At 32.8% G+C, this 18,203-nt stretch overlaps 4 protein-coding genes and 1 pseudogene across 5 annotated transcripts in view; 4 read left to right on the forward strand and 1 right to left on the reverse strand.

The window, feature by feature from the left end:
- Positions 1 to 18,203, forward strand: part of LOC125813279 (pectin acetylesterase 9) — a 151,071-nt gene that overhangs the window by 76,496 nt on the left and 56,372 nt on the right. The gene's annotated exons all lie outside the window — the stretch shown is intronic.
- LOC125813291 (heavy metal-associated isoprenylated plant protein 39) overlaps positions 1 to 18,203 on the forward strand; it is a 246,590-nt gene that overhangs the window by 11,997 nt on the left and 216,390 nt on the right. The gene's annotated exons all lie outside the window — the stretch shown is intronic.
- Positions 2,086 to 3,138, reverse strand: LOC125813281 (putative glucan endo-1,3-beta-glucosidase GVI). The gene is made up of 2 exons (XM_049492777.1): positions 3,084 to 3,138; positions 2,086 to 2,987 (listed from the first exon to the last, which is right to left on the reverse strand). Exons 1-2 carry the CDS (start codon positions 3,136 to 3,138, stop codon positions 2,086 to 2,088), a joined length of 957 nt encoding a protein of 318 aa, XP_049348734.1.
- On the forward strand, positions 11,219 to 12,306 carry LOC125813296 (putative glucan endo-1,3-beta-glucosidase GVI). The gene is given in 3 exon segments (XM_049492793.1): positions 11,219 to 11,273; positions 11,349 to 11,810; positions 11,813 to 12,306. Coding segments are annotated over 3 exon segments (1,011 nt in total).
- On the forward strand, positions 13,801 to 16,937 carry LOC125813297 (hexose carrier protein HEX6-like; annotated as a pseudogene).

An 18,203-nucleotide genomic window follows, 5' to 3' on the forward strand; every position in this document is an offset into this window, starting at 1 on the left:
TTTTGAAGTTCAAAAAATAGGTTTGAGATAAAAATAAAATTAAAAAAAATTTACTCTCAAAAGTTTAATTTTGTTTTATGTCCAAATTAACACACAATCTTAACTTCTAAATACCTTTGTTTTACTCAATATCAAATTTTATTATTTTTTTTGTTCAAATAATTAATTCGTGTAGAAACGACTACCTAAAGATTGTAAAGCAAGTTTGAGGAGTTTATTTCAAGTTTGCACTTACAAAATTCGAAACTTTTTTTTCTAAGTGAAGTTCATATCAAAACACACAACTAGTCTTCCGAGTACTTTTTTCTTTTAAAACTCCAACTTGGAGTATCAAAATACACAATTATTAAAAGAACTTTTTGAATGCTAGGGATATGCCTAATAATAATATCTACTTTATGGGTAGATTATCCTTAAGGACGTACAATATTCTTGACAAGCTTTAACCTAAATTCTATTATTCATAAGAAAAAAGGGAAAAATGACAAATATACTCTCGAACTATCATAAATGGTATGATACATGAGTCATAATCTTATCCACTGATCCGACATTTATTAAATATCGGATCAACGGATAAGATTGCGCCACGTGTCCCTATTTAGTCTTCCGTTAAAGTGAAGGGCATATATGCTCTAGTTTTTAGACGGCAGGGGCACCAATGTCCTAAAAGTATGACGGAGGGTATCTACATACCATCTACAATAGTTCGGGGGTATATTTGTCCCTTTTCCGTATGAAAAAATATTTTTTCTAACAAGAAGCAAGTGCTTGTAAGTTCTAGGTTGATAATTACTCTTAAGTCGGTATAATTTAATTTGCTAATGTGGTTCAAATATACGCAGTTTGAGATGACCTACTAATTCATAAGATTGCTTATTAAACATGATTAACGATAATGATAGGAAACAAATAACAATGAAACAATTGACGATATGAAAGCAATTAAATAGATTAGGCTTGTTCTCAGGTATGGTTATCCAACAACGTTATCAGAAAAGCAAGAACCAATAATCAGAGGCGAAGCCAAGATTAAGAGTTTGGGAGTTCTATAAATTTTGTTAATAACGGTCAATCAATTTTGTTAGGAATTCACAAATTAATATACATATATTTAATTAATTTTCTAATACAAATATAAGTTCTACGGAAAAGCTATTGAGTTCGTCGTCCAATCCATGAACCCCACCTAGCTCCGCCTCAGACAATAATAGTGAACTTAAAACGGATAATTATTCATTGAGTTATGTCCAAGAAGTGAAAAATATTTCATTTCTTTACGGGAAAACATATGAAAAGACCTATAGTACCAATGAAGTGATGTGATTACCCTCATATCCTCATAAATCATCTACTACTCTGGTAGTATACATAGAAAACTTAAAGTGGAATGTCAAGATTCTCCCTTTTGAGTACTAGAAATTAATATCATTTATTTATTTTTACCTTTAAAAAAATAATGTAACGACATTAACCAAATCGAATGAAAATCGAAAAGAAAAAACTGAATGATCTTAAAAAAACAAACAAGCAATTAGGAATGAACAAAATTTCATAGCTAAATAATAAAAAATTCATGATAATTCTATTTAGCTATAGATTAGCTAAGGACAAATTATATGAAAATACAATTAGGTAATAAGAGATAATTCCCTACAGATCAGCTAAAAGTTATTTATAAATTTCATAGCTAATTTCAAGTTTTTTAACAATGGATTATGATGATTTCAAAAAGTTAAATTCTAATCGTCATACTCAAAAAAAAATATAAAATTATACTTCTTTTGAAATAATCGACTGAATCAAACAATTTACATCCTAATCAAAGCTAATATATGGAAGATCAAAAGTAGAATTCTTAGCTAAAGTTTCTTCTTCTTTTTCTCTCTCCTTGACAATCATTTGTGGATCAAAATTTCTTCTCAATGGATCAAATATCATGGCCAAGAAGAGGTATCAAAGCATGAGGTAAAAATCATAATTAGGAAGCTCAAATAAAATATGTTCGAAATGCTATATATACACACTTTAATTATTCTACGGTATTAAGTTGACATGGTAAACCTCATTCATATCAGGATAAAATTAACCAAAATTTTCTTCTACACCAGCAGACTTTTGATTCTCGTTAAAGAGAGCAAAAATATACGTCTCCAAAGCTTTTCCAGGCCTCCTAGGAGTTCCCTGTCCAGATGAAACATGTGAAATCAAATTATTCACATATGTTTGAGCATTCCCAATAGTTGCATAAACATCGCCAACACTCGGCCATCCTGTTTCCGCAACCACAACTTCCACCGTAGTTTCTCCAACTTTCTCCAATGCAGCATACAGAGAATCCACCATTGCATCAAACAAGTTTTTGTATTGCAAAGCCCCGTCAGTTACAATTGGAGCCGTATTTAGAAAAAGTGCGTAGTCTAATTGAATTTGAGCAGAATTTCCAGAATAAGCAAAATAAGGATAGACATTAGCCAGTAACGGATAATATTTTGCGGCTAAAAATTGTGCAATGGGCTGCAGAAATTGAACTGCCTCCTCGGAGAACGCACCATTTGAAGGAGGATACGAGGTTGCTAAAACTTGTAACGATATTGTTGTTGTAACAGGTATGTAATAACCAGAGGCTCTAATTGCTGAGTCCAGATTTTGCATGGCTCCTAATACAAAACTTGCTAATGGACCTGGGATCACTTCATTACCTACTGAAATGTGTGTAAAATCAAGAAGAGAAGCATATGGAATAACGTTATTTTGTACCCAATTTGTTGCAAAAGTTGGATCACTTGCAAGTGCTTGTAAATCTTCATTTCGAGTACCAAGAATTACTGAAATGGCAGAATTCTCTAGTGCTTTTAACACGTCCGGGTTCGGGTCAAAAATTCGGATTTTTTGTATATTTTTGGATTTCAAGAAACTGATCACTTGTGCTGGTGGTGGTAGATTGTTACCCAGAAATCCATAGTTCACTCCAATTCCTTCAACACCTTTTTTTACCAAATAAAAAAATGTCAATATAATTAAACATGTGCTTAAATAACAAAGTTATATATTAACGAGTTTAAGAAGTAAAGAGTACGTACCATAGCGTAAGGCCAGAGATGCAAAGACAGATAACAAGATGTTAATTGATTGCATGATTGATTAATTAAGATTTAAGAACTCTCTTGAGGATTAATATGAAGATGATTGACAAAGCATTAGGGTAGAATGTTTATATTTATAATGTGTGAATTTTTACTAATTTAAATGTTTTTCCTATAATGTTGGAATTTTACTTTAATCTTTTTGCCTTTTTTGCCCTGAGAAGGATGATTTTTATCTTATTTATTTTTTCCTATTTAGGTGTGAGTATTTGTATAAATTTTTAATGCATGTCCACATAAGGACTGACTCCATATAGAATTAAAGTTAATTATATATTTTAATCATTGTTAATCCATTTATGATTAGCGGGAACTACAAAATTGATTTTTCCTAGTTTTTTTCTTTACCATATGTCCAAAAGTACATATTGAATTGTTTTATTGCGTTCACAATTAAACATATAATAGTATATAGTTATATTTACAGATAATTATATTAATGAAAGTTAATTTTAGGACGCTGACGGTTGACAGACAAATTTTCTAAAAGCTAACAACTTATAAGGAGAATTGAAACGCTAAATAATGGATAAGCTCAAATAACATTAAATTTAGTTTTTTTATGATCTATATACTAATCACTCCAACTTCTCTTATTTTGATTCCTTTATAATGTTGATTCCTTTAATATATTCATCATTAATGCAGAAAAATATTATAATATGATCAATTTACATTTTATAATCATTTAGTATTGAGTACATGCTGACTCTAAAATCATCGAACGCTTCAAACTATATTGAATTTCTAGATAAAGAGGGAGTGATCACCCATGAGGAAATGGGGATTGACCTAACTAGGTCAACCTCGAAAATCCTTCAGGTTTCGATCTTTAATTTTTTCTACTCTATAATTCATGACCGTGTTTCAAATCTACGCGACTTGTAAAGTGTCCAAATCGAAATACTTTCTCAAATTTTTTGTTCTGGCCACTTTGACATCAAACACCTATAAAACAATGTTCTAACATTAAACTTGAACAATTACGTCTTTAGATGGTTTTCATATGAAAAAAATATTTTTATCTTCATTCTGAAACCATGAAATTCTAAAATTTTGCTTTAGTAGATTGTTTTCATCCTTATACGATTGCCCTAATTCTTTTCGAAATAGCTTCAACTTATTTTGATCATAATTCTTAAAATCATTCTTTAAACTCTATAATTCCATCCTTAATCCCACGATTTTTATTTTCTTTAAACTTTTATAGAATTTTTCTTTTCTTCTTGAAGTCAACTAATAATGTGTATAACCGTCAAAATGGGCTTGATCCATAAGACCAGCCCAACCCAATCCCAAACCGTTGAATGGGTGAGGCCGAGCTAGAAATTTTCTGCTCATTTAAGACCTGAGGATAGTAAACCCCACTCCTCATGCATCATGAGGCTGGCCTCCTCTGGCCCTTGAGTATGCATGCAATCAGTGTTTTAAAAGGCGATGGCGTGAGGCGAGACACAGGCGTAGTCTTATGAATTTAGGGGGCATAGTCTCATGTGTATTAAATTTTATAATTTAATTACTAAGAAGTTAAGTAAAAATAAAACTTTCAATTATTTTACAAATAAATTTTAATAAATAACTTATAATATATAGAAAAATTATTATAATTTTTATTTGAGAAAGGTATTAATAACCTATATTAATAATGAAGAAAATAAAGTATAACATTTACTATTTGAGAAATATCGTTACACCAATAATAAAAAATATGATTTATAGCAAAAAAAGGGTAAAACAAAAACTCCCAAGGCGTAGATTTTTACGCCCAGGACTTACACTTTTATGCTTTGAGCTTACGGCCCAAATTCTAGGGCGTACGTCCTATGGATCTACGTCTTCAATTTGTGCCCCAAAACATTTTTGGTACGCACCGCCCCGAGACTCTCCCCAAAAACGTTTTTGAAAACACTCATGCAACTAATACAATTTTGTGTATATATTGTTTGAACAAATAAGAAAGTATATAGCGACTTGAAAATCATATTAATTAATCGATATTGTGATGAATTCGAGAAAGATATGTTCTTTACTTGCATAAATTTTTTGTACGCTCATGTAACACCCCGACTTTTCAAAAGGTCTAAATTAACTCGTATCTTCGTGGAAAGACAAGGAGGGTGAGTAATAAATTAAGAATGATGTGGTATGTCCTATTTTAAGTGTTCAAGTGTTGCATCTCAAGTTTTGAAGTTAGGTAAGTGGCAAAATAAAAGTTGGCGGAAGTTATCGTAAGTTCCTTCTTAAAGATTTCTCTGAAATTTGGGTCAAATGTCTTGGAGGTGTTCTACCAATCTATAAAGAGTTATGGGGCCCACAAACTATCGAATCGAAGGTCTACGAGTCTAGTTTCCAACGCATCAAACCGTTCATTCATACGACTTCAGAATAGAGAGATATTCGCATTTTCGTGGGACTGCGCAAGCAGGCACGTGAGGTGGGGCCCTAGGTCGGTGGAAAGTTGTATATATCTTCTTCTTCGAGTTTTTTCTTCATTTTAAGTTAAATATACAGAGAAAACATAGAAACCCATTTTTAGGATCAAGTGAAATATAGATTTTCTCGACGTAAGTCCTTGACGAAAGTTGTTCTACGCGTTGGGCCCAACATCGTGGTATAATTTGTTTTATCGATTGCGTAGCATATCACATTTTAGTGTTGGGACAGCAGGGGTTTGAATATATTTGAAGGTTTTGAGGTGAATTACGAACCTAAGATCGAGGTAAGACCCTTCTTTCATCGACTCTAGCTTTTATACGCAGCAAATAGCAATTTGCGACGGAAATACATATCTTTTATTGTATTGTCATGGTATCTTTTATTTTGTGTGTTGATTATGGTCCTACCTTGTTGTAGTATCGAGGGAGTTATGAGTTAAAGTCTTTAGGCCACGTGAATTTAGCGAAAAAGGTATGTTAAGGCTATTCTCTTTCTATGGCATGTTTCCTTAAAGCTTAGGAGCAATGTAATTGAGTTGTTATCGTTGTTATACTTATAGCTATTATTGTTGATTGTTGGCTGCTCGAGTGTGTATAATCTTCTCTTATCGAGATTCTTATTCAGTAGTAACATTCGTATGTTGGACACGACTTAGAGGCTATTTGTATAGGTTGCCTATAACTAAGTTGCTCACTTTTAGCTGTTGGATTGTTATTGTTGCCTTTGGGCTATTGTTGTTAGCTGCAGGAATGTGATATATGCCTAGTAGGGTTATGTTTTGCCTACAGGGCTATATGGATGCCTAAAAGGGCTATGAGTTGCCTACGGGGCTATATTGATGCCTAAAAGGGCTATGAGTTGCCTACAGGGATATATATTGACGCCTAAAAAGGTTATGTGCTTCATACAGGGCCATGTTGTTGCCTAAGAGGGCTATGAGTTGTCTATAAGATATGTTGAAGCCTAAGAGGGCTATGTGATTGCCTGCGGGGATAGGGGACTACTGATAGAGGTATACAGGCTGATTGACACCTTCCGGGCTTATGGGGGCCTAAGTAGGTGGTCTTGTGTCCTGTTTGTACCTACCGAGCTTATGGGGGCTTGGTTAGGTTGTTGTTTTATTATTTTTGATAAATTTAGATTTAGAAGCAGGTCAGTACAATTATCTTATCTTAATTTATTTATCAGATTATTCCAGTATATCAGGATACCTCATCATAGTCTATTGCCTTTCATACTCTGTACATTATTTTGTACTGACGCCCCATTGCCTTGGGGGCGCTGCATTCTTGCATGCAGGTCCTGACAGATGACCGAGTAGACCTCCATATCAGCAGGATTGACTTTTATCCGATTGGTCAGCCCCTTTCCTCCGGAGCTGCCAGAGTTGGGAGGTTTGTTACCTTTTGTTGTATATATTCTCATGGGTAGGCTGGGGCCCTGTCCCACCAATCTTTACTACTCTTAGAGGCTTGCAGACTAGTGTGTGGGGTTTATAGCTACGTTATGGCCATGCTGGCCTATGTTGTTGGTTTGCTGAAGCTTGTGAGCTGTTTGATGTATTGTACTGATATTTACCTGTTTTTAGTTTTGGTATAGATATCATGGTGGCCTCGACGGCCCAATCAGGACTTCTGTGCTAGTTGGATATTTCTTTATATGAACTCTTGGGAGTAGCTGGTTCTTTTGTAGATCTGTTGACAGGGGCCTTGTCGGCCGAGGGCTTAGTTTTAAGCCGAGATATACTTGCTTGTTTTCTTAATTGCATGTGACTGCCATGCGCTAGTAGCAAATGGTTCAGCAGGGTCGGCTCGGGCCTGAGTTTTGGCTTTAGGAGTCAGTTGCGCCCCTTGAGTTTGGGGCGTGACAGCTCAGGCGCTAGATTTATGGGCTAATGCACATGAAAAATCAAGAAAATCGAGTAATTTTTAAAAGTTGGCTTGTAATTGTGAAAATATGTCTGAAAAAATGATGGGGACTGTACGTAATGCTTCCCAGCTCATTATGGATGTCCTGATAAAGTTTTTAGAAATTATTTTTGGGTGCTTCGAGATGTCAGATCCATGGGCTAATATACACATAAAACCAAGAAAGTTGCGTAATTCCTAAAAGTGGGCTTGTAAATGTGAAAATATGCTTGAAAAACGATGGACTGTACGTAATGCTTTCCTAACTCATTACAGAGGTCCTCATAGTTTAATTCAGATTTTTTTTGGGTGCTTCGAGGCGTAGATCCATGGGCTAATACATGCAAAAAATCAAGAAAGTCGTGTAATTCCTAAATGTTTACTCATAATTGTGAAAATATGCCAGAAAAATATGGTGAGATTGTATGTAATGCTTCCCAACTCATTGCAGAGGTTCTCACAAAGTTTTTTTAGATTTTTTTTGGGTGCTTCGAGGCGTCAGATCCATGGTCTAATACACATAAAAAACTTAAAAAGTCGCGTAATTTCTAAAATTTGGCTTGTAAATGCGAAAATATGCCTGAAAAAATGGTGGGACTATACAGAATGCTTCCTCCATTCATTACGGAGGTCCTCGTAAAGTTTTTTCAGAATTTTTTTTTTTTGGTGTTCGGTAGCGCCAGATCCATGGGCTTATATACACGAAAAACAAAGAAAGTCGCGTAATTTCTAAAAGTTGGCTTGTAAATGTGAAAATATGCCTAAAAATGGTAGGACTGTACGTAATACTTCCCCAACTCATTACGGAGGTCTTTATAAAGTTTTTCTTGAAAAAGTTTGGGGTGCTCTGAGGCACTAGATCCATGGGCTAACACACACGAAAAAACAAGAAAGTCGCGTAATTTCTACAAGTTGACTCATAAATATAAAAATATTCCTGAAAAAATGGTGGGACCGTACGTAATGCTTCCAACTCATTATGAAGGCCTCATAAAAAAATTTCAACATAAATGTTTGGGTTGCTAGAATCATGGGATATCAAGTTCATTTAGTAAATTTAGTATGTGTGTATACACCAAAAATACTAAAGTTGATGCTTTATCAAAGTTTTCAATATTTGCACTTTGCAGTATAAGTAAAGTTTTTTTGGAGAAAGTGTGACAACTTTAACTCTTCAAAGAAAATTAACTACGCATATAAAATCTAACATATTTGAAAAAAATAAACTTATTTTCGTTTAACATTAAAAAGTTTTTCTTCCTCCCAAATCTAACTATTGGAAAATTAGAGTATATTATGTAATATAGTTAGAATTTTGATTATTTTTAATCTGTGGCTACAATTTCACAAAAATTTAAATTCAGAATTTGTATAATTTGATTCTTGATTGTATAAATTTATAATTTCTATATGTTTATCCTAGCTATTTGTATACGATTTATGAAAAAAACATAATAAATTACCCTGTTTGTATTTTGGCAAGTGAATACAAATGAAGTTATGAAAAATCCCTAAATGGATAAATGCAGAATTTGTATATAATTAGTTAATAACCATGTTTGTGTATTTGCAAACAAAATATACAAATTGTAGCCTCTATTTGTATATATTCACCTTGTTTGTATATTCGCAAGCGATATATACAAACGGGTAAGTGAAATATACAAACCGCAACCTCCATATCAAACGGAACTATAGCTATAGAGCGCAATTACCAAAATTATAGCTATAGATCCTTATTATGTCATTATAATCTTTATTATTTCTGAAATTTTCTCAATAACTATCTCATGGATTTTCTTTCTAAAAAATTGTAATGTTAGCCCATGGGGCAGCTTCGACCCGCTTAAGGCTTATTGGGTTAACGTTTTGGAAGCCTTTTTAGATGAAGGGTTGAATTGGGCTGGGCCAACCGTTTAGATTTGAACTTTTAGCTATATGTTGTGTTGGTCTTTAATTTTTTTTCCTCAAAATAAATATTTTTTTCGTGGGGTTCTCATTATACTATGGAGATTTGAAAAACTTATTAGAAAAAAGGGTAATTTGTCCCTAACAAGTCTCTAATATGTATCAAATCACACATTATACTTTTTACCATTTTATATCTATTTTATCATTTTATTAAGTATCATCACTTCACAACATTAACATGACTTGTAATTAATATGATTGATATAAAAAAAGTACTGCTATTTTCTTTATTAATTTTTAATCACGTGTAAATCAAATATGAACGAGTAAAAATGAATAGAGTAAATAAAATAATTCTATTTGTACTTCTGGTCAATTACCAGGATCAACTTTGGAGATCCCACTGGTCATAACTCATAAATGGGTTTGGAATAATCAATGTAGATTTTACACGAATTTCATAGCATTAAGAGTTAATTATATTATTTTTAAAATTTGGTGGAATCCGTATACATTCAAAATGTCTTGATACATCGCGTCCGATTTTAGATACATCCCTCAATGTCCTGATACATCGAGTCTCTATTTCGTATACATCACTCAACATCCCTATACATCGCGTACGTTCCGATGCATCGCATAAAGTGATGTATCCAACTAATACACCACGTAAAGTAACGTCCCGATACATCACATAAAGTAATGTATCCGACTGATACATCACGCAATGTAACGTCCTGATACATCGTAAAGTGATGTATCAGATCGATACATCACGTAAAGTAATTTATCCGACCAATACATCGCGTAAAGTAGGAATTTTTTGTATTTTTTCAAATGATAATTTTTTTAGAGAATATAGGAAAAATAAGTTGTGTATTTAAATAATTTTTCCATAATTAAGTAATTATATTAAAATAGGTAGTCAGTCCTTATTTATTGGCATGTACTTAATTATTATAACTAATACTCATGCCAAATAAGGCAACAAAAATAAATAAAGATCCACCATCTCATGCGAAAGAGGCAAAAATATATAAATACTCCCTCTGTTCGAATTTATTTGGTAAATATTTTTTTAATTAAATTCTTACTTTTATGTGTCATTTTTATTAAACTTAAAAAGGAATTTTTTTTCTTCATATTTTTGTTTGGTAACTATAACTTTGTATAACTAGAAAAGAATATTGTATAAGTAAAGCAGACAACCCAAGAAGTTAAAGATGCTCGACTTCATGTTAGCACAACTTACTCGCTGTGAAACGAAGGAAATAGGCTACATTGATCGTTCATCTCAACACCTAGTTCTAAATTATTAGAATGATTCAGCTCGGATAGAAATTCATAATTTGTCGCAGCTGCTCTGCGACTTTTGTGAGCAGATTGCCTCTACTATGAACGTCTTGAATTATAATTTTAGCGAGCTGTATTTCAGTCAATGTTTTTGAAAAATATAGTAAGTAAATATGTTTGTGAGCCTATCAATCAATAGGGATAAATAATAAATTCACTATATCAATTATATTATTTTCTTAATAGATGTATCAAGTCAAAATTTGACAAGTAAATCTGAAGGAAGGGAGTAAAATGAAAATCCACCATGTCATGCCAAAATAAAAGAAGGCAAGATAATTAAATAAAGATCCAGCTTTAATTGTAAAATATATAATTTAGTACAAGGATTCACACATATAATTAAAAATATTTACTATCTTCTTTAGTACACAGATTAATTCATCACACATATAAATATGACCATTTCTCATAGTTTGTCAATCAAAACTAGAGATCTCTTTATATATTTATATTATATCAATTATGCAGCGTCTTTGCGTCTTGTTATTTGTCTTTGCTTGTGTAACTTTAAGCTCCGGTAAGTTTTCACTGATTAAACTAAAAATAGCCGGTATAATCATACTAATCCTGTTTTTTATTTTTTGCAAAAAAGGTGTTGATGGAATTGGTGTGAATTATGGACTTCTGGGAAACAATCTGCCACCACCAGCTCAGGTGATCAATCTATTGAAATCCAGATACTTTCAAAAGACCCGAATTTTCGATCCGAACCCGGACGTGTTAAAAGCACTAGAAGGTTCGTGCATTTCGTTAATTCTTGGTGTTCGGAATGAAGATCTGCAACAACTTGCAAGTGATTTAACTTTTGCCACGAATTGGGTTAACACTAACGTTGTTCCACATGTTTCATTCGTAAATTTTGCATATATCTCCGCTGGTAATGAAGTAATACCCGGACAGTTAGCGACTTTTGTACTAGGAGCCATGCAAAATTTGGACATGGCGCTCAAAGCGCACAACATTAATATACCTGTAACGACAACAGTGTCACTACAGGTTTTAGGGACCTCGTATCCCCCATCGAATGGCTCATTCTCCGAGGATTCTATTCAATTTTGCAACCAATTGCGCAATTTTTAGCTACAAAGCAATATCCGTTGCTGGCTGATGTGTATCCTTATTTTGCGTATGCTTCAAATCCTGATCAAATTCAGTTAGACTATGCACTTATTAAAAATACGGGTGTGATTGTTGTTGACGGAGATTTACGATACAACAACTTGTTTGATGCAATGGTGGATGCTCTGTATGCTGCGTTGGAGAAAGTTGGACAACCTGGTTTAGATGTTGTGGTTTCGGAAACAGGATGGCCGAGTGGTGGCGATGTTTATGCAACTATTGACAATGCTCAAACCTATGTTAACAATTTGATTGCACATGTTGCATCTGGGAAAGGGACTCCTAGGAAGCCTGGAAAAGTTGTGGAGACGTATATTTTTGCTCTCTTTAATGAGAATCAAAAGCCTGTTGGTACTGAACAAAATTTTGGTTTATTTTACCCTAATATGACTGAAGTTTACCACGTTAATTTAACACCAATGAAGAATTAATGAGTATATGTAGCATAGACACCAACATCTTAATTGGTTACTCGGATTACATAATTTTCAATTTTATGATTCTATGTACTTGGAAACTTTGTATTAGCAAAGCATGCAATAATATCAGTATTTTCTATTGTTCCATTGATTTGTTTCTGTTTTTTTAAAAGTTCTTGATTAAATAGGCGATTATCACAATGAGTATGACAAGGGCAGATTAAATAGGCGATTATCACAATGATTATGACAAAGGCAGATTAAATAGGCGATTATCACTATGATTATGAGTCATAATTAATACTGGTATGTTGGACAAATATAAATTGTCTTGAGATAAAAAAAATTAATACCCGTCTTATTTTTGTTTGGTTATCTTAAAATAAGTTACTAGTAAGTTATTTTTGTCACTGTTTGAGGGTGAAATAATGCTACTATGATTAGTTATTCGGAGATAAAACAATGAAAATGACGAAAAAACCCTAAGGCTCCTCAAACTTTTTTTTTACTAAATCAAATAAGCTGAAGAGTATTTTTGTAACATGAAATATCTTAATAGCTCCAGAAAAGGAAATCAATTGTTTGGCGCTTATTTGTTGTTAATTATATATATAAAAGAAGTCTTATGCTATAGCAGAATACTAGATCATTTTTGGAAAGCAAAGCCATCAGTCATCACTATTCGTTGCCTTCTAATCAGCATGCCTGACTATACCAAATATCAACGGTGTGTTTGGCATGAAGAAAACTATTTTCCACGAACAATAATTTTTCAGAAAATGTTCTATTGAAAAATTAGTAGTTTTTTTTTACCCAATTTCTAATGTTCTCTAAGTAAATAAGAAAATATTATTAAAAGAATATTTATATGTCATCAAGCAAAACGTTATAAAGATGGGTAGATATGAAGAGTGGGATTCGGTGATGGCGGGGGGATGGGATGGTCAAGGACTGAGGGTTGGAGGGGTTGAGAAGAGACAATAAACTTGAAATGTCACTTATGCAATTTGTTTTCTATTTTTATTAGAGAAGTCATTTTGCGGTTGAAAAATATTTCTTGAAAATGTCCCTACCAAACACACTCTAATTGCACCAATAATGCTGGAAATATAATTAATAATCTCCAAGAACATAGTCTATCATAGAGATTACACAATGAGAATATCTTTTGTTTATTAGTTCACACAACAAATTATTTTATTTACTTTGGATCAATCATTTGATTAGGCACAAGGACAATTCTTGAATAATCAACACACATATTTGATGCTGATCTCTAGCAGTCAAGTCAACTTGTACTGCTAAAACTCTTCAACCTTTTTCCTCTTTTGTCCTATGTTTACATTGTTATGGATATTTTACTATTAATGTGAATCATAAATATTTTTACTATTATTGTAAATCACAAGTAAAATAAATTTTACATGAGTACTGTCCCCTGCCCCCTTAACTCCCTTTAGTTCTTGTAAGTTTTCATGTTCACTTGAAAAAAGAAAATAAAAAACTATGGCAGGGGGATTAGCAGTAGTAGCAAATGATGGAGAAGAGTACCATGGAAAACTGACATGTTTTGTAATATTAGCTTGTATGGGAGGTGTAATCTTTGGATATGATATTGGAATTTCAGGTTTGATTTTTCTGCATTTCCATAAGTTGTTATATACAATCTATGACACATCTAGTAAAGGTTTCAATTGTCCAAGGGAAAACAAAGGAACACAAAAGAACAGGAAATTATGTTTCCTTTGCATGAATTATTACTGGGAGACTAAAGTAATAATTCACGTCAAGTTTAGAGGTGTTTTCAATACTTATCTCTACTGTGAATCAATTGATCTATTCTATTTCACTAACACAAGCTTTGAATGATGTGAAGGTGGAGTAACATCTATGGAGCCTTTTCTGAAAATGTTTTTTCATGATGTGTACATTAAGATGAAAGAAGACAAAGAACTTAGTAATTACTGCAAAGTTGATAGTGAATTGTTGACATCATTCACATCATCTCTTTATGTGGCTGGTCTTTTTGCTACTTTTGTTGCCTCATCATTCACTAGAGCGTATGGTCGCAAGGCATCAATCCTTCTTGGAGGAGCTAACTTCCTTGCTGGTGCAGCCCTTGGTGGAGCTGCTTCTAATAGCTATATGCTTATAATTGGTAGAGTTTTACTAGGTGTTGGTGTTGGTTTTGCAAATCAGGTAAAAAAATACTCATTTCCTTGTTTGGAAATGTTTTATACTCCGTGTTTTTACTCTAAATGAGATGCTCTCATAATCATAGAAATGTCATGACATGCTGAACCACAAATTCTAGTCTTTCATTTTTCAACTCTGTATCTAGTCTAACACTATCACTTAAAGTGAAATGAAAGCAGTACTTCTCAACTAGTAGACGCACATCCTATATTTTCACTCTTGTAAAGAAAAAGAGTTGTTCGCAAAACGCACGTCCTATATTTTCTCGCTTCTAATTAATGAGTTGCAATCACGTCCGTTTACAACTCAACAACATAAATATCACATAAATTCGGTTAATGGTCAAATGAGTTTAAAATATTGTGTTCTAATAGGTTTAAGGATTCAATTGACAAAGTGATGAAAGAGGATACAATTGACAAACAGAGTGAAGTACAAAAGTAATATCTAGTTCATACATTAGAACCCAAACATATATATAATTGAAAAAAACTAGACTAATAAAATCGTAATTTAAACGGTTTGTAGACGGTAGTAAAAGTTTAAATATTGCTGATCCAAATATATAGTGTATAGATTGAGTATATATATAAAGATCTTGTAATTTTTAATTTCTTGGACATAATTTTTAAATTGTAACATAGAACAAATAAAATTCCAAAAAAGAATTGAATAAAACCCCAAGAAAAAAAAAGCAAAATCATTAATTATAAGTCGTGAATAAAAAAACTTCACAGGATGAGAAATGAAACTGCTTTCATTAAAATTCTCATAGAATTGAAAATGAAGTTTTTCATCTTATACATGCCCGATCATGAATTAATAACTGCTTCTAATTTCCAAACAAAAAATAACAATTGTGTTGAACTTTCCATTTTTGGAATAGTTATGGAATCACAGTTCTAACGGTATGTTTGATATGTGCATAAAGTCTTTCATTTTTAAACTTTGTATCTAGTCTAACACTATCACTTAAAGTGAAATGAAAGCAATACTTCTCAACTAGTAGACGCACGTCCTATATTTTCACTCTTGTAAAGAAAAAATCGCAAAATGCAAATCAGGTAAACTATTACTCCATCCATTCCATTTAGTACATTCTAAAAAGAATTATACTTTTCCCTAACTAGAAATACTTCCACTTTTGAGATGCTCTAATAGTCATAGTCTCGTAGAAATGCAACATGTTTAAGATGACAAGTTCTGAAGGTACTTTTGATATGTGCCAAAGTCTTTCGTTTTAAACTTTGTATCTAATCAAACACGAACATTTAAAATGAAGTGGAAGCAATACTTCTCAACTAGTAGACAAACATCCTATATCTTCACTTTAGTAAATAAAACTAGAAGTTCTCTAAATGAAAACTCGAAGACTTCCCCTTTGACAAATTTACCATTCTTGTTCCATTTTGAAAGTAAACCAGCTCAATCAACTATCTATTCTAGCTAAAACCTAAGTTTGTTGTCACAACTTTGCAGGCTGTACCATTGTATCTGTCAGAAATGTCACCATCCAAGTAAAGAGGAGGATTCAATAATAGCTTTCAACTAAGTGTAGGCATTGGAGTTTTAATAGCAAACCTTATAAATTATGGCACTGAAAAGGTCAAAGTTGGTTGGGGATGGAAAGTGTCTCTTGCTATGGCTGCAGTCTCAGCATCCATTTTAACATTAGGCGCGTTGTTCCTCCCAACAGCTTGATTCAACGCACAAATGATCACGAAAAGGTTAAAAGATTGCTGCAAAGAGTCAGAGGTACCGATGATGTACAAGCAGAACTTGATGATCTTATCTTAGCTAGTGAAATTTCAAAAACTATCAAACACCCTTTCAAGAACATATTACAAAGAAAATACAGGCAACAACTTGTCATGTCCGTGGTGATACCATTCTTCCAGCAAGTCACAGGAATTATATAATGTGATTGCATTCTATGCTCATATCCTGTTCCGAACGATTGGACTAGGTGTAAGTGCATCTCTTTTATCTTCTGTTGTAACAATAGTAGTGGGAATTGTCACAACAGGTTTGTCAATGCTGATTGTCGATAAAGTTGGCCGAAGAGAGCTGCTGATATTCGGAGGAATACAAATGTTTGTTACACAAATGATAGTAGGAGGATTAATGGGGGCAAAGTTAGGGGATCATGGTGGATTGAGTAAAGGTTGGGCCTTGGTGATTTTGGTATTGATATGCACCTATGTAGCTGGTTTTGGTTTGTCATGGGGGCCATTAGGATGGTTAATTCCAAGTGAAATATTTCCATTGGAGATAAGATCAGTATTTCAGTATCAGTGAACTTTCTCTTCACTTTCTTCTTTTTTGGAGTTTGGGTGGTAATAATGACTGCATTTGTTTACTTCTTTTTGCCAGAGACCAATAATTTGCCTATTGAGAAAATTGTAGGAGAAAATAATGAAGTTATCATCAAAGAAGAGGAAGGTTAAAGATAGTTATCATTAGCTCATCCTTGGAATCAATCAAAGAGAAGTGTACTTTCTGTATTTGTAAATTTATGATTATGCTTATTGAAAACTGTATTTTGGATTTCTAAAAGTTTGTAAAATTTGTGGTTATGGTTACTTAGAAATGAGGTGTTTAGTAACTAACTCCCATTAAGGACTACATAATATTGATACGTCGTTCCAGAAAAAAATCTAATAAAGTATGTCTCATTGACATAATTGGATAAACTAGTACATAGTATGTTCAAGTTGTAGGTGATTTCGAAGAAAAAGAAGAGAATGAGTGTGGTGGGTGAATTTGAAGAAAAAGAAAGAGGACTAGAGAAGAAAAAAGTTGACGGTTGGGGATGGGAGAGTGTTGGAGAAGACGAAAGTTGGGGAGTGGGGTGGTGTGTGGGGGGGGGGGAGAGGAAATGATTGAAGAAGAAATAGGTTTTTTAATTCTTTTAAATTGATTTTTGTAAAAAATAATATTTTTAATGTAAAAATATCATATTTTCTCGCTTCTAAATGAGTTGCAATCACGTCGGTTTACAACTCAACAACATAAATATCACATAAATTCGGTTAATGGTCAAATGAGTTTAAAATATTGTGTTCTAATAGGTTTAAGGATTCAGTTGACAAAGTGATGAGTAAGAGGGTACAATTGACAAACAGAGTCAAATACAGAAGTAATATCTAATTCATACATAAGAACCCAAACATATATATAATTGAAAAAAACTAGACTAATAAAATTGTAATTTAAACGGTTTTTAGACGGTAGTAAAAGTTTAAATATTGATGATCCAAATATATAGTATATAGATTGAGTATATAACGATCTTGTAATTTTTAATTTCTTGGACATAATTTTTAAATTGTAACATAGAATAAATAAAATCCCAGAAAAGAATTGAATAAAACTGCAAGAAAAAAAAAAGCAAAATCAGTAATTATAAGCCGTGAATAAAAAAAACTTCACACGATGAGAAATGAAACTGCTTTCATAAAAATTCTCGTAGAATTGAAAATGAAGTTTTTCATCTTATATATGCCCGATCATGAATTAGTAACTGCTTCTACTTCCAAACAAAAAATAACAATTGTGTCGAACTTTTCATTTTTGGAATAGTTATGGAATCTTCATGAATAAGATCAAACCTTATTCTATAGTATTTACAAGAGGTTCCTCTGTAAAAAAGTTCCTGAGAGGGCTTAGCTAATTCATGATTTATATTTCATCTTTCGTCTTAGGTTGTGTTA

Source organism: Solanum verrucosum, unplaced genomic scaffold, assembly GCF_900185275.1.
Source record: "Solanum verrucosum unplaced genomic scaffold, falcon-dt-bn FXZP01000189.1, whole genome shotgun sequence".
Lineage (NCBI taxonomy): Eukaryota > Viridiplantae > Streptophyta > Magnoliopsida > Solanales > Solanaceae > Solanum > Solanum verrucosum.